The following is a 25,278-nucleotide window of genomic DNA, read 5'->3' on the forward strand; positions in this document are numbered from 1 at the left end:
TGATGTTGAAACTTGAATCATAATGAACTTTAGACTTCTGCATGCACAAGAAAGCATCTGACAAAACACGTTCAATGTCTTCATCAGGAGTGACCTTTGTATTTGAAACTTTATTCTTTAATTATTCCAGTCTGATGTCTTCATTAGGAGTGACCTTGGAGTTTGAAACTTACTCCGGTCAAAAATCTTTCACGAATGAACTTATTTTCGAAACTTTAGTGCTCATATACTTCAGTCTAGACTTCAGTCTAGTATCTTCATCACGAGTTATCCTATGTTGAAACTTTGGTCCTCATTTGCTCTAGCTTAGTAAAAGAGTAATCTGTCTGACGTTGAAATTTGAGTCAATATATACCCCAGTCTAGTATCTTCGTCAGGCGTTAGCCAGTATTGAAACTTGAATCATTATATACTCCAGTCTGAGTGTTTTCATCAGGAGTTACCCTATGTAGAAACTTTATTCGTTATCCTTCCAGTCGAGTTTCTATGCAAGCACGATGCTTTATTTAAATTCGCACCAGCAAAAGTGGATTTCTACCAGAGGATTTTTACGATTATAACCCCCACGATTCACAACGGATATAATGCACAAAGATAGTAAAACATCACAGTTGTCAATGTACAATCTCTTTGTTGATATAATTTAAATAAATGACGCAAGCATGGATGTTTAGAGTGTAGTCACACAGTTCAACTGGGGCAGTTTCTTCAAAGACAACGTGACCTAACTACAATCATACACCTGACGTATTTATCAAGGCAACGAAGTGCAAGCAGTCGTCTCCAGTTGTCACTTCAATATAAAGTCTCGAGATAGGGATGTTTAGGAGTAAAATCCCAAAGTTTCACAGTTCTGTCGTACGACCCTGATACAATCGCAAAGTCATTGAATTGCATGCACGTGACACCATCACTATGGTAACGAAGCGTGAGCAGACGTTGCCCGGTTGCGAGTTCCCATACCTGGAAAAGGAAAGTCTGTGATATAAATGAAGCGGCTATGAAACGTTTAGAGGTGACATCGTAGCATAATCTATAGTTCAAAAAATGGTACACGTCGTTGGGGCGGGGCGGGGTGGGAGTACGGGTAAAATCGATTCCCGGATGTTACGCTTAAGTGGCCGACTGTGTTTTTTGACTTTTTGTAAAGTCGATTTGTCGAACTATGTTTTTCTTTTCATCCTAATTTTAGATGGTTTAAACTACTCATACTTTGCAAAACATGTTTGTGTTGCTTTTATACTGCTTTTTTACTTATTCAGTAGTAAATTATAAGTCGGGAGTGCTGCTTGACAAAAAAGGCCTTTTCGCCATTAATTAAACTGCTAAGTGACTTCAAAAACACGTTAGTCATTCATAACGGAAAAATGTTAAAACGTACCAACTGGTAGTGTACAAATAATATGAAATCCCAGGGGCGCAGAACTGTTAATTTCATTTAAAGAATGTGTGTGAATCACAGCGTCACGGATATTTTGTGGGTCGAGAAAACAGAGGATTTTGTTATTGTAGTCCATGCAATTTAGACAAACGACAATAATTAATGTAAAATAGAGTTTTTAATCAATGTTTCTTTTCGCTAAACCTTCAGTTAATGTAAATATAAACAAAAGGCGCGCAAAGCATCTTGGTTAACACACATTTATTAAAACATGAAAATATGCAGGCTGTAAAAATAGAAAAACAAGCAAGAACAACATAAGGTTTCGTCGCTATAGTCAGATGAAAGCGTACAAAGCATAGACATTATAAACAACTTATAATCACAAACTGCTCGCAAAACAAATTTACTAAAGCTTTAAATTGATGAAGTTTCTTGATGTACGGAAGAAAGTGCAAGAACTCGTACAAAATGGTGTGATAAAAAAATCCTAAACTCGAAGATCGCAAGCAAAAAAAAAAACAACGTCAAAACTATTTCAACTTACTTTTAGCGTTTTATCATCTCCGCCACTTACAATTCGCCAGCTGTCCACCTGCAAACATCTATGTATAAAAGATGAAAGAGAATAAAAATACATTGAAAAAGACGCCGACAATGGCCAGGGGCGTAACTAGGACTCCAATTCTTTTTTGAGGGGAGCTGCGAATGACTGTAATTTTTGTTTTTGGGAAAGCTGCAAACGAAATTAATAATCAATCACTATAATTAAATAAGAGACTTATGAAATGTTTCTTTAAAAAAACGAGGATTCCATCAAGTTTCTTGAAGTTTGTGAAGGAAAATTTCACAATTTCATGACGATTAAATCTAAATTTTGGAAATTTCAAATATTTTCGGTTTGTCTTTGATGGCACTTCCAGAGTTTTCCCAATAAATTGCAAATTATTGTCTTTCTGTTAATAAATATCAAGTTCATCAAAAAAAATTTGTTCGCGTCGTTACTGTTATGAAATATACAGCAGCCCGGTTCTGACTCTTAATTCATTTGGCATAATTGCAACATCTAAAGGAGATTTTCTTTAATTGTAGCAATAGTTCTAGTAAATCAAAAGGCTTGAGCTATATTGTTTACGTACAATACATCGAAAATCACCTCCCACTGATGGGCTCTTTGCTAGCTCCTGTTTTAGTGAACGTAATTCTTACTAAATCTGAGCTTTTGGCTGGATCAGAACTTATTCAACATACTTATATTTTATAAGAGACACGTTGAAGACACACTTGTCCTTACAACCACTTTTACCGTAAGCCAATATTTTCTCAAGATGAATATGCTCAATTTCTCGTTAACCTCCAACACCACGCAATTCTCACGACGTAACGACATTCTTACTCCTTCTGAACCTGACTCTACCCCCCCCCTAAAAAACCTAAATTTTAACAATTTTTGCATTATACACAATACTAAAATTACTAACTACAACGCCTACCTATACAGTTTATAATAAATGTAGAAAGTGTAAACTAGTAAATAAGTTAGCATGATGAAGATTAAAAGATTTTAATTTCGTGAAAAGCACTTTATACAAAAAGCATCGACGAGATACGTACGTACTTCTGGGACGACGAACAATAAACTTTGAAAAAGGCAATTTAAAGATAGATTCTCTTACATATGCATGTAAACTTCAGGAATATTTGTCATTTTCTAAGTATGTAATTCAACCATATTAACCCCTTATTTTCAAACCCACTTACTAATTTTTAATTTAAATTTTACGCTTTGAAAATATAGTTGATCTATATTTAATACCCCTTACCAACGCCAATGACAATGGTAAGAACGTAAAACATGTAACGGTCGACTTTGACAGAGTCACAAACCTTTGACACGTGAAGATCCAACTTCAGACTTCTATATAAACTTCTAATAACAAAACTCCTGAGTTTTTACGAGTGCGCAGGCAAGAGGGAAGTACCCCTTGCTGTTGTAAGATCTAAAGCTGAACAAATTGACTTATCAAAAGGCTACATGAGTTGTATAGATAAGCAGTCCAAGTCAGTTTCTCTCCAAAAACCTAAAACTCCCTAATCCTAAGCTACGTCTTCCTCACATAAATTGCCCTGAAAATGCACCAGCTTTCTTCTAGATTTTTGAAATCATTAAATCAATTTATTGGTGTGTTTCACGACTCACCTTACAACTGCTGTATGACCCTCCGAGGTGATCCAGTCTAATGTTCCATAACACTGTAGAAAAAATGAAAGCGTTTCACAAATACATGGCATACACCAGTGTTTTTGACAACTATTATAAAATAAAAACAATAAAACACGTACGGTGATTGGTCAATAGCCGTGTTTGCATATTAGCATGTGCACACCGATCTGATCTCAAACAATCAAAGAGAATTTGCAAATCAATCATGAATACATTCGAGAGGAAAATTGAAACGTCTGTTTGACATTTGCCTTTTTTGCATTATTGCATTAAACATCTTTTATTTCTTAATTGTTACATCAGAAGGGGTCGGGGGAGTTGGGACTAGCGAGGTGTGAGTTGGACAACAACAAAGGTCTTGTAACAATTTCTTATCCTAATGTATCCTTCAGTAAAAAACGCAACACGATATTATATCCCTATTCACATTCAGGGGAGTATTAAGCTAACGTGGATCTCTGTTGAACCAAATCCCCTCAACCATCCCTCCCCCGGTACCGACATCCTCAATATAATCAAAACCCAAAAAATACATCAATGGTTTTTTTTGTTTAGAAATAAAAATCTGAGCAATTGCGATATTTACCAAAAATGTCAAGATTAGTAGAGCCCTGAGAAAGGCTTTTGGTGTTGATGTTGATTGACATTTTGACAGCCTTAGCGGTACACATATTCAGAGTCATCCTAGCAGTTGTCATGTTCAGAAGCATATTTACTCCTCACTTTACTCTGAAGATGACTATCGCTAAGGTTGTCGAAACGTCACTCAACATCAACACCAACAGTCCTTCTCAGGACTATACCGAACTGCACGATCTACATTTACAAACACGTGATTGCAAAAGTGGTAGCAAATAAAGTTATTCAATGCATTACGAATACCTTTCCGGTACAAAGATCCCAGAATTTAAGAGAATAATCCAAGGAGCCAGTTATGATCTTCATACCATCATGGGTCAAGTTTAGACACGTGACTGCATCCTGGTGGCCATCCAATGTCATTAAACAAGTCCCTTCGTGTAAATCCCAAACCTGGAGAAAAACTCATTTCTGCATTTGATCCAAATCTTAAGCACTTTCACCGAGGTGATACGAACCTTTATCTTCTTATCGTAAGACCCAGACACAATTTTTTGTTCATCAAATTGCACACACAATACAGCGGCAGTGTGTCCTCTCATTGTCAACCTGCATTCTCCCGTTTTCAAATCCCAAACTTTTACTGTTTTGTCGTACGAACCGCTCACCAGTTTCCCCTCGTCAGCCTAGAAACATGAAAGTGGTCAAAATCAGGGGCGAATCGGTGCTCAATAGACAGGAGGGGTGTAGATTTTAAAAGGGGGGTGCTCATTGTTCTAGCTATAGGTTCAGGGGCCCCTGGCTTAAATATATAGGCTTACATTTAAGTGAACCTTGCGAAATGTAAGTGTTATTAGCTTTTTTAATTTTTTTTTTATCAAATCAAGTAAATTACAATTCCTATGGTTGTACAGCTATACAGTACTTAAATAATCTACAAAGCTTCATAAATTATGTATCCAACTATTGCCAACGACGAGTGAGACACGAATACAACAGTTTCTTTCACCCATGACAAACAAGGGAGAAGAAAGTAAAGGGACATCGGAGTTGACATGACAAAGTAATAGGATACTTCACGTTTAGTAATTTATTTCAACTTTAATGTTTGCATGAAAACGGGCATGGTAGTAACTCAATGGCAAAATGGTGGTAGTATAAAATATGTTATTGCCTTTGAAATGAGAAGTTTCACTTTTTACTCAGATTTACTGTACAATTTCCTAACCTCTATTATTATAATAACAGTCTACAGTATGTAATACCATTTTAGAATTTTTCTTGGTGGGTGAGAGAATTTAAGGGCGATTCAACTATCTGCACCACCCAAAAAATCCACTCTAGGACAACATACAAAATAATCAAAGGGAGTTAAAAATTGTCTTTAAGATCATTCTAAAGCTCTTAATGGATAAAAACATCAACAGTCCGCAAGATTTCCTCTATTGAGGAAATCTTGAGATTTGACGATGAAACTTAAGTCTTTTGTCAGGTAAATCCTATCGTAATTTGAGCTCAAGTGATAAAGACAACAAACTATCTACAGCCGAGATGATATGTCGCAAATTTGAGTTCTTCTATACTTAAGTATAGTGTTCTCATCAAGAGTTAACTTATGTTGAAACTCGAGCTCAAGTCTTTATACGTAACCACTCCAATGTAATGTCTTCGCCAGGAGTAATCTAATGTTGAAACGCGAGCTACAGTCTTTAAATGGCTGGTTTAGTCACTCCAGTCTAATGTCTTCAAGTGTGATATGATGATGAAACTTAAGTCCGGAAAATTTTCATGAAGTCTTCATCAAATGTGGTCCAATGTAAGCTTCATGTATCGTTCAATCGTGTTTATCAAGGTTAAGGTGATGTTAAAACAAGATTCTTTACGCGTTTCAGGTTGGTGTTTTCATCAGGAGTGATGTGATGTTGTGACTTGTCCAATAATGAGTCCTAAGTCGATGTATCTTTGTATCTTTTAAAAACACAGTGCACTTGAAAACTTAATATGGTAAATTCAGTTTGAAAAACAAAAGGGCGACGTATGTGTAAAAGTTTGAGCAACGCAAATTTCGTGTACTTTAGCAAAAACAAGAAAATTTTGGTAAGTAATAGAGATGAATGAAACTTAAAGTTCATAACGGGTAGTTTACTTTATTGCTAACGTGAGCCGTCGATAAAAGTCATTAGCAGTATCATGGATTGCGTGGGCTGGGTGCACTGTGACTTCAAGCAAACGCCTTGATGATCAAATCAGTGCAAATGCATCAGTCAGCTATAAATCTAGAACGTTTCTACACGATCTATCTTGATTTAATATTTCACCGATGTAAGACAACACAACACGCGCGAGCATGAAAACACAAACCTGTAAACAGCGCACCGTATGGAAATGTCCCACCATAGTGACTTTACATGAAGCACCTGACCAGTAAGACGCAAATGACAGATCCCACACTTTGATGGTACGATCTGTTGAACCGCTGACCAGTCTGTTTCCGTTCAGATCGAGACAGCGGACAGTCCCGGAATGCCCTTCGAGCGTGAGCATAAGTTCGGTCGGCTTGTTGCTTATATCCCATAACTAAAAGTTGGAAACCACGATGAGGTAACAATACCCTAGGGAGTGGGATAGGTGGGTAGATGATTCAACATATAAAATATTTTGTCAAATTGTGTCAAAAAAGCTATCAAAATTGTAAATTTAATAGCGTGAAAGGAATTTTAAAAGTTATATTGAGATTGAATTGTCTTCATTCTTTCGGACACAAACGTTTGACCCCAACACTATCCCTGAGTCTAACTCAATGTTGCTATCAACTCAGACGATTAGATTTTCAGGATGCATATCGAATGGACTGGTAACGAGTAGACTCGCATAACTGAAGATGCTACCTACTTTAATGGTCTTGTCAGAAGAACCACTCACGATTCTTGTGTCGTCAAATTGAACACAAGCAATACCTGAAGAAGAAATGTGAACATGATAAACTATGTCGATCAATAATCTTTTCGCTAAATATGGAGTTCCTGTTTTTATTAACTTGTTTTCGAGTTCGTAGTTCATATATAATCCAGTCTACTGTTTAAATTAATAGTGATGATATGTTGAAGCTTGACCCAATCCAGTATTTTCATAAAGAGAAATCTCGTGTTGAAACTTGAGTCCACGACCTATAGTCCAGTCTCCAGAATAGGGTCTTTCTCAGGATTATTTTGATGTTGAAACTTGAGTCCTTATATACTCCAGTCTAATGTCTTCATCAGGAGTGACCTGATGTTGAAACTTGAGTTTTCCTATACTCCAGTCTAATGTCTTCATCAGGAGTGACCTGATGTTGAAACTTGAGTTCTTATATACTCAAGTCTAGTGTCTTCATTAAGAGTATTTTGACTTTGAAACCAGAGCCCTTATTTACTCCAGTCTAGTGTCTTCATTAGGAGTGATAAGGTTCTAAAAATGAGTTTTTCTATATTCTAGTCTAGAGCCTTCGTTAAATGTTAATACTTCACATCCTCAACACCAGTCTGACATCTACATCATTATTGACGACTTAAAGTGATTTTAGTAATCCTATCATTTATATTGCAAGAATATGCTTTTGTGCATGGTGTCCATATTCTAAACATCACCTAAAATCTCTACCTTGATGATGTCCTTCAAATGTGCGAAGCGTATACGTTCCATTCAACCAGTTCTTCTGAAGAAGGTATCGCTCGGCGAACACTTTTTTCCACTATGTAATTAAGCAAAATATAACAATGAAACTGTGGATGCATGAACTATGCTACAAAGGTTCAACAACGTATAAAAGAAAAACTTGATGAGAGGGCCGTGCGTGAAAACATTGGGACTAGTTGAGCTGCAGGCTTCAAATTTTGGCGGGAAGTAGCATTCCTGTTGTATTCAGTTTATTGGGTGATTCAGACGACGCAACAAAAACAATGCTCTTATGTTGTTCGCTGTGCATTTGCATTGCTGGCTATTTTACTGTTGGCAATATTCTTCGACAGACGTTCGTTCTAATAGAACTTGTCGTTAACACGAACAACAAAGAAAATATTTTGGAATATTTCGTGACGCTACTAACTTTTATGCCTCTAAGTCAATTTGGGAAGTTTCGAGAAAACGACTGAACGTTGTTTGTTGATTGGTTAATTGACTTCGCAATAAATACAATATACACCAGTGGGCAAAATAGTAGTTTTAAGCAAAATAGTAGTTTTGGGCAAAATAGTAGTTTTAGGCAAAATAGTAGTTTTGGACAAAATAGTAGTTTTGGCAAAATAGTAGTTTTAGGCAAAATAGTAGTTTTGGACAAAATAGTAGTTTTGGGCAAAATAGTAGTTTTGGACAAAATAGTAGTTTTGGCAAAATAGTAGTTTTGGGCAAAATAGTAGTTTTAGGCAAAATAGTAGTTTTGGACAAAATAGTAGTTTTGGGCAAAATAGTAGTTTTGGGCAAAAACTACTATTTTGTCCAAAACTACTATTTTGTCCAAAACTAGTAGTTTTGGACAAAATAGTAGTTTTGGGCAAAATAGTAGTTTTGGACAAAATAGTAGTTTTGGACAAAATAGTAGTTTTGGACAAAATAGTAGTTTTGGACAAAATAGTAGTTTTGGCAAAATAGTTGTTTTGGCAAAATAGTAGTTTTAGACAAAATAGTAGTTTTGGACAAAATAGTAGTTTTGGACAAAATAGTAGTTTTGGACAAAATAGTTGATTTGGCAAAATAGTAGTTTTGGACAAAATAGTAGTTTTGGACAAAATAGTAGTTTTAGGCAAAAATCCAAATTGAACAATATAACAAAAGAGTAGACAAATGAGTTTTGCTTTTATGAACGCGAGGTAAACAGGACTTTCCACTACAATTTACAAACGATGCTTTCTATAGATTTGAAGCTCGTGAATTAGCTAGTTTGTGAGCACCAAGGTAAAGATGGTGAGGGAAACCAGGAAATAACTCATTTGGCGACGACGGAAATTAACAAGATCTCAGATTTTCTAAATGATTTATCACGAGCTCTATTTCTATGATGACTTGATCATGAAGAATAATCTCGTTCATGAACAAGTTACAAGAGCATGTCAACAAAGGGAATTTTCGTTTTTCTCTAATTCGCCGAAGCACTATATTAATTGATTTCCATTATTTTGTGTAAAAACCGATCGTCCAAATCAACAATCTACGATTCTGTTAAAAATTTCGAGTGTTCCTGATGTCGTTTCTTTTTTGAGCTATCTGATTGGCTCCCTTACGAAACACCCCTTATTCAAGTAAATCCCAATAAGATACACAGGAAGACTGTAGGTGAAACAAAATCTTACATGAATATCGCCAGTTGGTAGAGTAAACTTTTGGAACTGCCTTTTGCTGCTTGCTTCAGACAACCGATGATCGGGATTTCTATGATAATACAAAAGATGCATTAGGAAACACTGCATTGTTCTGAAAATTGATTTTTATTCACGATTTTAAATCATTCACTCATATACATGTTCGCGCAAAATTGTTCGTCAACGAACCTGGTTAATCGTTGCCACAACAAGGGATTGTCCGAAAGTTCTTTCCAGGCGCGGTTAACTTGATTACAGCGGCACAAGCTGACTAAAAATATAAAGCGCAACTTTTACTCGCCTGTTCATTTTCAGCCTTCTTTTACGTACAATTATATCTCATCTTCGAACACTTCGGGCGGATGAAGGGTGGGCGTGTTCTGAGCGAAAAACAGGGGTCCCGCGCAAAGCAAAGTCATTTTTTCTACGAAAATACCGCCTTCATGTCGCATGAGCAATACGAAAATGGCAAAACAGAAGATCGTATTTTGGTTACTTAATAAAACTTCATATTAAAGGCGAAGTTTCAAGTGCTTCCATTCCATTAGGTGTCAACTTGGCGTTTTGTTTCATAAATACAACGTTACAGCTCATTGTTGTTAAGAAGATCATTATAGAAACATAACCTTCGCAGCAGCAAAGCCCGCCCTTTTTTACTCCTACATTGCAAATCTTTTTTGTTAAATCACTGGAAAACAACGAATTTAATTAATTTTCTAAAGAAATGAATAATAATTATGCTGTGAAATTGACAATGTAAAACATTTTTCTGAAGCATTCTTTGTGAACATCACAATTTTTATTGCACATATTGTTTTCTAAAACAAAAAACAATCATTCGTGTTTTTGTTTATAAAGGATTGTTTATAAAGAGTGCGCACAATTGCCGGAGGGAATGCAGCAGGCACGTAGCTAGAACAATAATTGGGGAGTGGAAGGCATATTCATATATGCATGACATGGCTTAGTAGTTTCTTTCCATTTTTTTCACGGATTATAAAATGAGTATATGAATATGGCCATTTTCAATCGCCATTGGAGAACTGTTCACATACCCGGGTCCAAGTACATAAGTATTTTCAGCGTCACGGTGTGTGGCAGCCACACCAACATGTCCTGACAATTTGGTGGACACGATTTGTGAAGATTGTTCTCCATCATTACGGAAAGAAGATGCATTTGAGGCATATCGCAGCAGGACTAAAGAAATCCATAGAAAAATGAGGCACAGTGGCGAGGAAAGGTACTCGTAATTGCGTTAATCAATAAATTACGTACAAGGATCTTCTTTAGTAGAATATTCCTCTGTTCATCGTTGAACTGCTTGAACCAGTCCAGCATTAACTGAAAAATACGTATTCAAAAGATTATACCAAGCAAATACACGTTTTACATTGGTAATAGTTCATAAAAGAGGAGTTTTGGTATAAAAGAATACGTTTTTAAAGCAAAAAGATGAGCAAGAGTTTGTAAAGAAATATGGAATATTTTCAACTGATCTTCATGGCGGGAATCGTAATTTTCGAATGAATATTATCGCCCCGAGCAAAGATTCCCTTTCAAAATGATGTTATGGCAGCGCTTTACTTGATTTTATGCATTCTTTGCAGGGCAAAAATATCCACTCAAGGATCAAAATAATAAGATAAATTGAAAGAAAAGTCAAATACAGCTTGTAATTGAGCGAGTTAAAATAAACAATAATAGTATGAAATTAAATAAACATGCAAAAAGTGCGAGTCTGCGAAAACTTTCTGCAGAACTTCTACAGCAAAAATTGAGACATGAGTTAATCTTCCCTTTTAAAATTCTCCCATACGTAATACCTCAGTTTGCATTTTGAATGTCTCACCAGGAACAGGAAGCCCAATCCCGATGTCACGTAACTCTGTTTCGGAACTCTTCCATGTATGGATGGGAACGTGAGGTGATTTGCTTTGAGTTGTGCTGTTTACGAAAGACACATAGTCGGAATGGTTTGTTAAATGCAATAAGGCAGGCGTTTCTGGCCATGTGATATGCTCGGAAGGTTCGAAATTTTTTTCGGACTCAAATACAGTCGAATGGTATCCCTGAATATCTTGGTATCTATCTCTGAGTATCCCTAGTGGACAATTAAGTTCGTTTCGATTGGTTTTTGAAACCTTGAATGATTCAGGTGTTACTTTGGCATCAAAGGAAACAGATTCACGGCAAACATGCTTTTGAACATGATCGTCGATTTCAGGTGAGATAGAATTAAAAGAACTTTCGGATGCCAGTTGCAGGCACTGTAAATTGCGATCCAAAGAGACATAATCCTCGAGGGTACTGGAGGAAGTATCACAACATTCCTTCGTTCCTGGACTAGTCAGACCACTGTTTCGATCATGAGATACTTCTGGAACAAGAGCGGATTCTAAAACAGATTCTGATTCATTGGGAAAGGAGCTCGCCGGATATCCCCCTAGGTTATTTATGGCATCAAGAGATTCAAAAGTTTCAATATTCCTCGAGCCTTCCTTGGTTTCTTCAGGAAACCAGCGTTCAGTATTCTTGCTAATATTCTCCTCGTCGATCATTTTATTTCTTTGTTGTTCGTTCCTTTCTGAATTTACTTTGCCCTTAAACTGAAAACCGTAGTCGCCGATTGGTTGATTATCAACACGTGGTTTGCTCTTCAAAAATCCTTCAGGACAGCTGCCTTCATGATATTTAGAATGCAAGTCCGCAGAACTTTGATAAAACCACTCGTGAATGGATTTTCTATCAATTGCCTGATCTCGAGGTACGTCTACTTTGCTCATTCCACAAGGTTTACCAAATTCTTCAACTGAGAATCTATGAGTTTTTGTGGACGATTTGGCATTGCTTGCCACGATCTTGCCAGATGATGTATCATTGTTGACAGACCGGACGAAAAACAAGTCGTGCGGTGCAATTGCGTCATTACAGGTACCAGATGATGTGCCATCGTTGATGTTGATCTTTAAGTCGGAATCAACATCCACGTCCCTACTCGACGCACTTCTGTAGAGCGGTTGAAACGTACTTTCGGTGCAAGTTCTCGAACACCATCCAAGTCTGATGGCGTGATTATCGTTACTTTGAAACGAAGGCGAAACGACAAAACTGTTATTTGACAGTTTGTTTTGCGGAGGTTCAAAAGTCCCGTGCGACAAAACACCACGAATATCAGAATGTGTGTGACGTAGACCAGGGCTATGTGACATGTTGTTATTGATGACTAAAGCTTGCTCATCAATGGGAATTTTGTGTGTTGAGTTAGAAATGGTACGGGTGATTGTATCAAATTTACCATCTACACTACTCTTTGAGAGATTGCATTTTGAATATTTCTTGGATTCCTCAAGAGACGTCGCGTTTAAATAATCACTACAATCATGTACATTTGAAAGCTCTTTAGCATTTCCATGAGACATGTCTCCTGAAAATTTATTTAACTCAAAATTTGTTAAAAAATCAACAAGTCTCTGGTTTGCTGCAAAGTTTTGACAATAACTGACTTTGCAAATGCTACCACAAGTGTTTTCTACTGGTATAATGGTTTCGGAAATTTCTTGAAGCATTTTACTGTCATTTATCGATTTGCTAGTGTCCAATTCGGCGGCATGAATAACTTGTCCATCTTTGTCATTATTTTTTTCAACTGGCATATCATGCTTACTCGAATCAGGATTCAAACTGTCCATTCTAGCAAATGAAGATTTCACAGGGGATTTATAAAAATGGGCAACACCAATGATTTTTCCACTTTGATCTTGAATTTTGCAAAGGGAAGTTGTCTTTTCAAGTTTCCATGTATTTGTGTCCTTGGATTTCTTCAGCATTGGTTTCAGACCATCCTTGCTCAATTTGATTTAATGATGCTGCATCTTGCAGTGGGAGCTGAAATCCTTTAACATGACCATAAGATTTCAAAGCATCAACATGCATTTGTAAGCTGGGAAAGCTTTCTGAGCGATATGCACTTCTTTGTCTGGTACTCTGAAGAGAATGTGATGAACAGCATGCTAAGGAAGCAGACTTTGAGAGCTTCTTTGCTGGTCTAATTATGGTGTCATCAGGTAAAGAAAAAGAGGGACTGGATAATGGCGGGTTTATATCACGAGCTATATCCATTAATGCAGGCGAATGTCTTTGCTTTCCAGAACTTTTACACTTTTGTAGAGTATTTGCACCAAAGTCATAAAAATGTCCAGTTGCAGTGGGGCTGTTTGCCCTGCTGTGACAAAAACTCTCATTTTGATGACCTGGCTGAGAGCTTTTCACAGTTTGACTTTGATGTTCTTTAAAGGATCCGGAATGCTGTTTTCTACGAATGGATCGTCGAAATTTTCTGCTGGCAGACCGGGCCAGTGACCATGATCTTGCTCTCCAGGCTTTCCTCTCGCTGTCATCAGTGTCATGTATTCTACTATCCGTCTGACATTCGCACACATCCTTCGCAGCACTACTTGTGCGGCCACTAAACCCGATGACTCTTTTTAAAACGCGAGATTTAGTCCTACCAAGTTTCAAAATACGTTCATAACATTCATGGCAACGGTTCTTTCTTGTGTTTTTGGCGTCGTGAATTTCAATATCCTGTTCATCCATGATCCATTATCACATGGACGGTTTGCCCGCGAGTTTATCGGCTTTCAGGAGCACACAAGCGGGGTCTTCTTCATACATCCTTCACCAATATTTGGCAAAGGTTCGACAGCCGTAAAATTCTAAAACATAACTAAATTTGACTAAGTATCCACTCAAATGTCACATTGATTGTATTGACTTTCTATTGCAAATTTACTTCGATTCTCCCCCATCATGCATTGCGCGAAATTAAGAAAGCAGTGTTTCCATTCCACATCGTCAATTTTATATGATTCACCTATTGATTTCATATAATTCAATAATTCACTTCTGATCAAGCGATTTTTCTCTAAAACTGTCTTGGTTGCAGTGGCACTAACTTGTCTTAATTTATTATTTCCTTCTTTGTTTTGGGGCTCCAACAAGGTTTTTCCTTAGCGCAAATTTTCCTAAACCCCTCGCTTTTGAACAGTTCAGGACTTACAATTCAGCACGTGAGATGGGGTGACATTTCGCACAAGCACGTGCGAAGCCGGCCGGAAACAGAAGACTTTCTCTTTCTTCGTTTTACGTCTAGATTGTGCATAAACAGCAATTGTATTCAGCTCGCTGAAGAATGTTGCAAATGCAAAAAGAGCGCAATATGACAAAGTCAATTTTGCACATTTGCATTATGGAAGCAGTAGGAAATTTTAACTATAACAAAATTCCATCATTGAGGGCAGTTTTTCGTGAAGGCTACTTTGGGGCTCAATAATTTCGAAGCTCATAGACATTTGAGCATCTCAAATAATGTAACAAATGTTTTCAAAACGTAAGGATGTAAAATGATCGTTATTATGTCGTCACTTCCTTTTACCTCCCTCCCCCCCACGGAAATGAACGTCCGCAGCTTTAAAAATAGCGACAGGTATAAATGATAAATCGTAAATCGAGAAACCTACGCCTATTCTGTCTGTTCAGTATCGAAGTCAACAAAGACGAGATATATAAAAATTCGCTTGTATAGCTTTTTTAAGGCAAAGTTTGCCAGAAAAAAAGGTGAGTTTGCTACAGTTATGCTGCGCTTTAAAGTTGCGCCTTTTTCTTTTGCTTCCCTTGAAAAATTGTGAATATTCCATGGCACTATTCGTGGTATGCGTTCTTGTTATTGATTCAAAATAATGTCGCTTTGCTCAATTTTTGGCGACGATTTTAGATGCGAGAATACAAGTTAGTCGTGCTTGGAAGTGGCGGCGTTGGTAAATCGGCTTTGGTAAGTAAATCGAAGCGGTTGTGTGTTATATTGCTGTTTATGATGTGTATGTCTAAGCACAAAGTGCAATGGCTGGTTGGCAACACCTTCCTTATGATATAGCCGTTTTTATAACGTTCGAATATCATTTTTGTCTCATATTAACATCAAATTATAGTTTCGAAAACCTATGGTTTAGAGTATTGACATTTATTAATATATTAGGTAAAGTTTCAAGTATGTTTTTAGACGGTGCAATTCGTTCAAGGTATTTTTGTTGAAAAATACGATCCGACCATCGAGGATTCATACAGAAAGGCGAGTATATTTCTCCTGGATTTTTATTCAATTCTCATATTCGAACGAATCGCTCATCGCTTTGACTTCTGCTATATCAAATCGTTTCTTTGTGGCGCTCGCAACTCTCGAAGTTGCTCTTCTTTTAAATGATGTTTTACGGATATATCCTTGTTGCGATGTGTATTCGTATACACAAATTGTTGCCAGCTGCTTATGTGGAATATTTGACATTTTCGTAAAAGCACTTTTTGTCATATACTTTGGCATTTAAATAATTGTTTTCTTCCTCCTTTAGCAAGTCGAAGTCGATAATCAGCAATGTATGCTGGAAATATTGGACACTGCTGGAACGGTAAATTTATTTCGCCACACACTTGCCGTCTTTTCGGAAGTATCGTGTGGTAATATAAAAGCTCGATTGTTTTGCGAGGATTATAAAATTATGATAATCCGATGTATAATATTCCTCCATGATCCATGTTATGGCAAGTTTCACGAAGAATTTTCCATACTGCGCTTTGGAAATATTGTCGAACTGTTTTACGTAATTTTGTTCTTTAAATTTGAATCATTCTTTTGTGCACAAAACCACACGAACGTCATCGAAATTTGTAATATTTAAAATTCATGATAAGTGGACTAGTAGAAATTTACCACGAAAGGCATTTGTTGGAGTCTCACTTGAATGGGAAATTATTTATCTACTGAATTGTTAAAACATTAACACTCTTTAAGTCGTACGTTGCGCGCCGTAAAATTGATTACCCTAATAATTCATCTTACTGGCATAAAACTTTCATTATAAAATGCCATTCAATATTCAGCAAGGTACTTTGGGGTTTTTCAAGTCTGGCTCTTATCTTAAAAATGACATCTTTGTACATGGATTGCCTTAACCATGAAACTATATTTATAAAGCTACAGTGGTGGGTCTGTTATTTTTTCAGACTTTGTTCCGTTTTTCAAATTGTAAATAATATCTCAGTCTGACTCAATGACTCTCCTCTTTCACAAGATTTCAAAAGTGGCTCTTGAAGAGCAAAAAAACCAGATTTCTTTGAGTGTTCTTTTTATTTTGTTTACAATTGTTTTACAAATGTTAAGTGTCCTAAGAGACATTGTGCCAAGTTCCTTTGATGAAGATCAATGGGAATTCTTTAGGAAGTGGTGTGGGTTGTGGGGCACAATCTTGTATTATTTGTGATTGCTAAGCATTGATTAAATTTTGAGACCCAATGAATTTTCATTTCTCTATGAGGAATTTCTTTCAGTTGTCATATAATTTACTAGCCTGAATTATGTGGCAACTAAATGTTTATAAGCCAAATCATCAGCAGTGAAAACTATTATTAAATTACATTTCAGGAAAACAATATTTTCTAATTGCTAAAAGCTCTTTTGTTGTTGCTTTCAGTACATTTCGTCTTATAGCAGTGAAAAAATGCATTGCCATTGCAATCCTTTCTGGATTTTGAGTAGTGAGCATGACAAAGCATACTGAAATTGTTCAATTTTAAATTTTAATTTCTGTATCTTTCTTCAGGAACAATTCACAGCCATGAGGGATCTTTACATGAAAAATGGTCAGGGTTTTGTCTTGGTATATTCCATCACATCACAATCCTCTTTCAATGATTTGGAAGATCTTCGCGATCAGATTATAAGGGTGAAAGATACCAGTGACGTGAGTTGACCAGATCAGTTTATGCAATTTTTGTTATTCTTAAAGATTGCTAGTGAACTAGTTTTCTTGTGCTTGTGAAAGGTACCCATGGTCTTGGCTGGCAACAAATGTGATCTTGAAGATGAGAGAATTGTGGGGAAAGACCAAGGGCAGGCCTTGGCTAAACAATTTGGAAATTGGTGAGTGTTAACATTCAACTTTTTTCAAGGCTTGCATGTGAAAATCTTTGTTTTTCTCTTCCCATTTTATCTTTATGAAACCCTCACTTGTGTACTCAGGAATCTTTTTGTTGACTGATCATTCTCTTGAGAAAATAATTATGGAAGTGTGATAATGTCGCAAAATCAAAAAGCGTCCAAGAAAATTTGACTTTAAGATATACAACGAATAAGAATGGACAAATGATTGAATTAGTTGGAAATGGTCTCCTTGCTACTAGAATTTTTTTACAACATAGAGACATGCTGGGCACTTAACCATTCATCTTAAGTATCAATGGTTTTATTTAGATTTTGTACTTTATATTTGTATATATTTGGCTGACTGTGGTCTTTATCTTAATTCCACTGTGTGTCTTCCGTTTCCTTGGACTTTTTGTTGAGACCAGTATGCTATCTTGGTTGAACTGAATTTTGACTTAAGCTCTTTCATTATTGATGAGGAAAGAGTGTGACAATCACGACATGCTTTGGTATTTCTCCGGTAAACTTTTAAGGATTGCCCAAATATATTTATTTAATTTCTATTTTGAGGTAATTCCCTCAACTTTTGTCACGGGATCTCCCAGATCTTTGTTCCTTTTGGATTGATCCTTGCCCATCCCACCCCACTCCATTTACTTTCAAGACCCTTGCCCATCGCAAGTTCTCTAAATTTGTTGGTATAGGTGCAGAAATCATTGTGCGAAATTTACTTTGTCAATTGCCAGATTACGGTGACTTAGTCCAATGTATTATTTGTGATGTGTATTACTGTTCAGAGAAGGTAGGGGGTAAAGGGAACAATTTGAAAACATAAGGCAAAGAATAATTGTAATGTGTGTGCAAGGGTCATGGTTAAGGTGCTTTGGAATTCAATTGTGCCCCTGCCATAGCCACTTGCCAGTTAGTTCAGGTCATTAGCATTCATTTTAAAAATCTATCGTTTTGTGACAGCAAATCCAGAAATATTTGCACAAAAAAAGTTACAAACTTGTGGGTTAATTACATCGCTACTTCTGACGTAACGAGAACATTAATTGGAGGGTGGCTACATCGCTACTTCTGACGTAACGAGAACATTAATTGAGGGAGGGGTTAGCTACGTCGCTACTTCTGACGTAACGAGAACATTAATTGTAGGGGGGGTGGCTACATCGCTACTTCTGACGTGGTTAGCACTATTTTCCACCCAGCAAACCGCCCTTTACTTTGAAATATAATATTTTACACAATATAATATTTTACACAATCTAATATTTTACACAATATAATATTTTATATAAAATTTTACACAATCGTCGAAAAACGACATATTTTCCAGCCTGGATTATAAGTTTATAACTTAAGGAGGTTGCATGAAAATTTATACTGCAACATTTATCTGTAAATATTTTCATATGTTGATATTAAAAACTGTATTATAAAAATATAAAATTACTCGCCATCTCAAAACGACCTAGCACCAGTGCATGCATGGTTTCCTTTTAGCTCTTGGTTCTTTCCCATTAGCCGCCATCTTTAATTTATTTCCGATTGTGTAAAGTAAAGGGCGGTTTGCTGGGTGGAAAATAGTGCTAACCTTCTGACGTAACGAGAACATTAATTGGAGGGGAGGGGGTTGGCTACATCGCTACTTCTGACGTAACAAGAACATTAATTGGGGGGTTATTCATGTAATCAGTTGCGCTCAAGTAATTTCTTTTAAAAAGAAATTAACTTTCAAAAGAAATCAGTGCGACAAAACTGAATTTATGAATACCCCCCTCCCAATTAACGTAGTACTTGGTGTATCAAAAAGACCTTTAAAATTAACCTGTAGTGAAATTTCAATTCCTGATTACTATGGTAATCGCACTGGCGCCTTAAAAGTCGTGCTAGGAGGTCTGGGTGCATGGTCTTCTGGAAAATTTAAGAATCTCGAAAATGCTGTTTTTTTTTACTCAGGGTGATGAAATAAAATATAAGTTAAAATGCGTTTTTCCAACACAAATTCAAAATTCGACGCCTCTTGTTCATTTCTGCACCGCTCCTCCCCCAAAAAAATGAGCAGCTGTGGCCAAGGGGGAGGGTGGCGAATAACGATTGCGTTCACTGAACGACGTGTGAGGAGAGTGAAACGTGTCATAATAGGGGTTGAAATATCTTTAGTTCCTCACCTGTTTAAATTTTCTCTTGTTTTAGCACGTTTTTAGAGACTTCTGCGAAGACCAAAGTTAATGTGACGGAAATATTTTTCGACCTCGTGCGACAGATCAACCGAAAAACTCCCGAAGTGAAGAAGCCAAGTCGAAATATCTTTAGAAGATTTTGCGTGATTTTGTGAATTCATTGAGGGTAAAAGGACGCCATTACTTCTTTGACGTTGTTCCAAAGCGCGTGTATTCAAGTATACACCGAAAGATCCATTTCACTTTATTTATAACTTTTTTGCACACGTTGCTATATTAATGTGTATATCAGATAAATATATGGACACCGACCGTGTGGTATATAAAACATAAATTTAAAAAAGTTTAGCTAGGAGTTCGAAAATTGACATTACATTGATTTTGCATATTTTTGTATGATGTATGTAAATGTTTGAGGCTTTAAAGCCTATTTCTACCATTTATACATTATCGTGAGACAGTCAATTGAGACGAGCAATATTAAAAATTTCAGCCAAAATTTAGCTTTTCGAATCTAGTCAATTTTCTTAAAGGTTTTTTATGGCTCTCAAGAATTCCAGTTAAACAAGTCAGAAAGATTTCACAGGAAGGAAGGACTTTGTCATAGCATTTCGAGTATCGTGCTGATTGGTTTATGGCTGAGTTAGCCCGTTCACACGATCCGATTTGTCTGATCTGATTGTATCGTTTCCGACTTTTGGTTGCGTCTTCAGAGGTTACGAAAATTTTTGGTGATATTTTATATTCGCTTCGGTGTTTTAGCCGTTTGAGCAGCCATTTGTGTTATCCAGTACATTCATCGATATATTTTTCGTAGTTTTGTTCTTGTTCCAAGTCTTTTTGGATTTATGTAATTTGGCTGGTCGGTTCCTTTGATATTGTCGGATGAAATTAGAGCAACTTCTATTTCCATCCGATTTTTTAGATTGACTGATCCGACTATCCGTTACAGGTGTTCACACGATCCGTTTTTTAGGATTCGACAAATCGGATCGTGTGAGCGGGACTTTAGCCCGCGTGCAAACTTATCTATAAACTTACATGTTAGAGGAAAAATGAAAACCTTTGTTTTTAATGTATCTGTTTCAACCACATTACTGTTATTTTATAAATATTTATTTTTTAGTGTTTTCACGGGATTATGCAAACCTCGGAGACGTTCATAAGAACTCTCGACCTTCGGCCTCGGGATTTCATAGATCAGCTCTCGAGTTCTGCTAAATGTCTTCTTGGTATGCATAGACCTGTTCAAGGCAGTAAACATCTTTTAATATGGATAATGATTGCGTCAATATTTGTTTCTTAATTGGATGATTTGTGTCATTAAAGTTAAGACGACCCCCCTAATTTCACTGAAATGGGAGACGAGAGTCTACTTTTCTCTTTTGTAATACTTGTTAACCTATGCAGAAATTCATTTCGTTACAATGCGGAGGTGATGATTATGTGTTTTAACTGACGGTTCGTAAATTATACACTCCAATAGGGAAGACTGCCTTCTCTAAACATTGCGTCTCTGAAAGATTTATTGTCGTGGTTGCGTTTTTAATTTACTGCTAAACGCTACAAGTCTCCTAATGCATTTTCGATATTCGAAACACCTGTAGTACATACGCTATTCATGGTAATATAAGAAATGTCATGTCAAGATTCATGAAGTATTTTGAGTCACTTCACAGGCCCTGTGAGTCGGTCAATTTCGTCGACCCCAATCAGAAGCGTACCAAGTGCATTCAGATTCGTAGGGTGTTTCTCAATCATTTCAACCGTTGAAGTCGATGATTTGAAACAGCAAAGCTACTTGACTATTTTTGGAATACTTTGTATGTAAGTTTGTAAAGACTGAATACAGTTAAGGTGAAAGACCCATCTCCCTCACAAGCAGTAAATGAATGAAATGGTTCTTGCTGGCATAAATTTAAAAATTAACGATTGGTTACGTTAAAAAAACCGATGTGGACCACTTATCACCATAACCATGTTTGAAAAAAACGGGGGGGGGCTAGGCGCCTCACCATCACACCAACCCTGCTCGGTACGTCCCTGACCATAAAAAAAATTTATTTTAAATCCATAATATCTAGACTATGTGTGAAAAAGGTTCAAATTAAAATACAGCAGCATCCGTATTCTTCTTCGTCATTTTTTTGCGACTTTTCATCTTCGTTTTTTGGCGACTTTTCGTCCTCGTTTTTTGGCGCCTTTTTGTCTTCGTTCGAGTTGTTTTGCTTATCCTTCGACACGTTATCACTTTCTTTCGGTTGAACACCTTTCTCCTGAGTTTCTTCGGTCTTTACGGGATCGCCAACGTCCTTTTCTCCAGACTCGTCTGTTGTAGGATTGTTCTCATTTGATTCCTCTTTGTCTGGTGGTCCTCCTCCTGCTTCATTAACGTTTGCCCCTAAAGTTTTAAACTGTACATTGGTTTACACAAAACTTAAAGACAGCCGTAAACTTTTCTTTGCTGTTTGCAGTCTCCATACGAGCGTAGCAAAAATTTTCAGAGAGTGCACGCAGTACTCTGGTACCTAAAAGGCTAAAACTAAATGAGGCAAATAAGTCGCCGTACAAAATTAGAACTGTAATCAGTAAAACATGTGACTGACGTGTTCTCGAATACAGGCATTAAAAACCGGGGGAGCATGGAAGACATTCACTAATTTAACCTCACATTTAGCCGAACAGGAAGACATGACTTTCTTAAAGTAGCTATAAGCTGATGAAAACGTCACTGCCTACTTTTTGAAACAGTTACAATTTATCACCATCTTAATAGAAAAACACTCTTATAACAGACAAACTACAGGTGTCCTATATAAGCAGGACACCGGCAAAATTTGCAAATTTTTCAAAGTAACAATTGGTGTTTTCCAACTGGTCCTTCGGTAGACTAGTTCTCCATAATAGATTTCACTGCCATGCGCACAAAGATATGCTTTATGCGTTAAACATTAATGTAATTTGCAAGGCATTTGCTTGTAGCTAATGAACAGCGACAGAAAGATTTTGGAAAATGACTGTGATCATTTATAGAATGTAAAAAGAAGCAGTATGTGTCAATCCATGATATTCCTATCCGTTGTACCGTTTAAGATAGATTTTGCGTATAGTATATATAGGGAAAAATATTGCTTTTTTGAGAGAACGTGATAAAAACATGTGGACACCCTTAGTTTTCAAAAGCTTCCAGAGTGCCTGAAAGTCGTAGACGAGCAGATGAAGTCTTCATCAAAACTAACAAACATAAATGATGCATACATACCGGCTGTTCCTACATAAAGAAACAAACGACCACAAGTAGGAAGGGGCGTTGGGACAAGAGACAGTACAAAACACTAAACATGAGCATGCGCAGAATCAATTTAACTGACACGTGAAAAAGCCTCCTAAGTATACAGCACAGCCGTTGGGCACTGGCTTGCTTATTTAGTCGTGCTATGATAGATTTCTTATCAAAGATTTCTATTGATTAATGATATTGTTCCAATCTTTTAATAGCAGGACTAAAATTGCTGGCTGGTTACGCCCCTGGGTAATAAGAAATTTTAATTTTTTTTTGCAATGAGCCGCGAAAGGCTTTCTTTAAAGCATCGAAAGCAATAGATCGTATAAAAGTGTTCATATAAAAATAAAAACATGTTGTCTTCGTTAATATTGGGCGAAAAAATGAAATGTTTTGGCAGCTTATTTTCACAATCACTGACTAAAGTAGCTACAATACTACTCTGTTATGCGTTACTTAAGCGTCAAATTTGCTACCCGCAAAGTAAGCTACCGGCAAGCTCCTTGCTTAGGACTTCGTAGCTATGCATATCCAAAACATGTGGAGAAAATTATAGAAAGTAGACAGTCAAGTCAAACGTATCTCGATAACGGAGCTAAAATATAGAAGAATGAATTGGCATTATTGATACATTCCAACACTTTAAGGTGACTTCAAACTCAACGCTAATCCTTAGCGCAAGAGGATTTCAGAAGGCATTTTTCTTACAATACCGAAGTACTCCACAACAACTAATTACAATGCAAAACCAGCAACACAAGTTAGAAGAATAACAGTGTTCTTTCCCACTGCTTATAAGAAGCAAAAATTGCAGTAATAGGCGTTGCATATGGTTCCCGTTTTGTAAATGGAAAAACTGCAGTAAAAGTTTTAATTAAATTCACTTCTATGGAATCTCATTTCTGTATTTTTGTGAGCAAATAACTCGAATGCACGAGAGCAAGCTACCTTTATCTTTGGCGTTTCCGTTGACATTCACATCGTCCTCCGTCGGTTTCTCTTCTGAATCCACTAAAGTCGCTTGTTCACTAGCCGACGTCTTTGCGGAACTTTCCTCCTCGCCCGACATTCCTTCGTTTTCTTGCCTTTACTACAGACTTGTGGGAAAAGACTATACAAAAATTTATAAGCTGCTGCAAACGCAATACGACGTTTTTTCTGTCCGGGACGCGCAATGTTTGTATACAACTTGAATAATTCAACACCTGTAGTAGCTACCTGCCACATTTCTCGAGTTTATCCGCGTTTCATTAGTCCAATGTGACCATTTGTACCCAGAGGTACTTAGCAAACATCAGCCCAAATTTTACTAAATGGGCATAAATTTCAATAGATTTGTATTACTCGTACTTCCCCCCTCCTGATTTTATTAAACACGTAGGGACGAAATGATTCAAATGAACTCTATTTAAGAAGACACTCGAGTGTTGAATCTATAATTTCGTAAGAGCACAATAGTCATGAAACATTTAAAATACACGACAAATTTCTTTAGAGCAAACATGTTTCGGCATACTTAATGCCATCTTCAGCGCGAAGTGAATCAATATAGGAAGTTTACATGATAATATGTATACAGTGATAAATCGAAAGTATCGACTAGTTATGAATAATTATTTACAATTGATTAAGGTGTTATAAAATGTTTGTGTTAGGATTTATAAAAGAAAAGAAAAAACTACAAAGCAAATGGATAACAAATAATAAAGTAACAATTGCTATTTACAGGTCGAAGATAGTGTTAAGATGTTGTATTTGTTTGTTGAGGTTAGGTTTACGTTTCTTGATATAAAGGGCTTCTTTGAGTTTAAGGGCGAAAGGAGTGTGAACGGTGTCTAAGATACAGAAGCAGGATTGTGTGTATTTGTTTTTGCAGTGTGGTGACGAGAATGAGGCTGCGTTTACACTATACCGGATTCGCTCATCACGACATCTTCATTTGCTTTAAAGGGGTAACTGTACGGAGTAAAAGCTTATTAAGTTGATAGATTTAGTCTATTTGATTGTGTTTCTGACGTTGAACAATTTCACTGCCTTTTAATACCAACTTTCTAATGTAAGCCGTTGTCTATAGTCAGTACTGTAAGTAATGCATTTTGCCGAGTCCCAGTCAATGTTGTGCTTTGTGATTCGGTGATGTTCGGCAATGTGATTAGTTTTGTCTTGTTTCTTAGTAGCTCGTTTGTGTTCAGTAAGTCTTATGTTTAAGTTCCTGCCAGTTTCCCCGATATAGGAGGCGGGACAGTTGGAGCAGTTTATTTTGTAAACTGCACCTTGTCGTTCGTTGGGTTGTTCATTGTTCACCAGTATTCCA

General features: G+C 36.8%; 3 protein-coding genes across 4 annotated transcripts; 1 reads left to right on the forward strand and 2 right to left on the reverse strand.

The window, feature by feature from the left end:
- Positions 1 to 614: 614 nt before the first annotated feature.
- On the reverse strand, positions 615 to 13,402 carry LOC124434340. Of its 2 annotated transcripts, XM_046984226.1 has the most exons (13): positions 11,344 to 13,402; positions 10,796 to 10,861; positions 10,573 to 10,717; positions 9,707 to 9,788; positions 9,509 to 9,587; positions 7,824 to 7,914; positions 7,077 to 7,141; positions 6,546 to 6,761; positions 4,703 to 4,870; positions 4,488 to 4,637; positions 3,582 to 3,634; positions 1,929 to 1,986; positions 615 to 963 (listed from the first exon to the last, which is right to left on the reverse strand). In XM_046984226.1, the coding sequence occupies exons 1-13, from the start codon at positions 13,345 to 13,347 to the stop codon at positions 796 to 798; spliced, it is 3,345 nt and encodes a 1,114-aa protein (XP_046840182.1). In that variant the 5' UTR covers positions 13,348 to 13,402; the 3' UTR covers positions 615 to 795. The 2 variants fall into 2 exon arrangements, with proteins under 2 accessions (XP_046840182.1, XP_046840183.1); XM_046984227.1 differs by lacking the exon at positions 6,546 to 6,761.
- A 1,599-nt stretch (positions 13,403 to 15,001) lies between these two features.
- LOC124434021 (ras-related protein Rap-1b-like) lies at positions 15,002 to 20,184 on the forward strand. Its single transcript, XM_046983878.1, has 7 exons — positions 15,002 to 15,136; positions 15,294 to 15,350; positions 15,579 to 15,647; positions 15,925 to 15,981; positions 17,173 to 17,313; positions 17,395 to 17,492; positions 19,695 to 20,184. Exons 2-7 carry the CDS (start codon positions 15,294 to 15,296, stop codon positions 19,834 to 19,836), a joined length of 564 nt encoding a protein of 187 aa, XP_046839834.1. The 5' UTR covers positions 15,002 to 15,136; the 3' UTR covers positions 19,837 to 20,184.
- Positions 20,185 to 21,189: 1,005 nt separating this feature from the next.
- On the reverse strand, positions 21,190 to 24,142 carry LOC124434022 (protein MNN4-like). Its single transcript, XM_046983879.1, has 2 exons — positions 23,913 to 24,142; positions 21,190 to 22,082 (listed from the first exon to the last, which is right to left on the reverse strand). Exons 1-2 carry the CDS (start codon positions 24,031 to 24,033, stop codon positions 21,784 to 21,786), a joined length of 420 nt encoding a protein of 139 aa, XP_046839835.1. The 5' UTR covers positions 24,034 to 24,142; the 3' UTR covers positions 21,190 to 21,783.
- Positions 24,143 to 25,278: the final 1,136 nt, after the last annotated feature.

Source organism: Xenia sp. Carnegie-2017, unplaced genomic scaffold (assembly GCF_021976095.1).
Source record: "Xenia sp. Carnegie-2017 unplaced genomic scaffold, XeniaSp_v1 HiC_scaffold_14, whole genome shotgun sequence".
Taxonomy (NCBI): Eukaryota; Metazoa; Cnidaria; class Anthozoa; order Malacalcyonacea; family Xeniidae; genus Xenia; species Xenia sp. Carnegie-2017.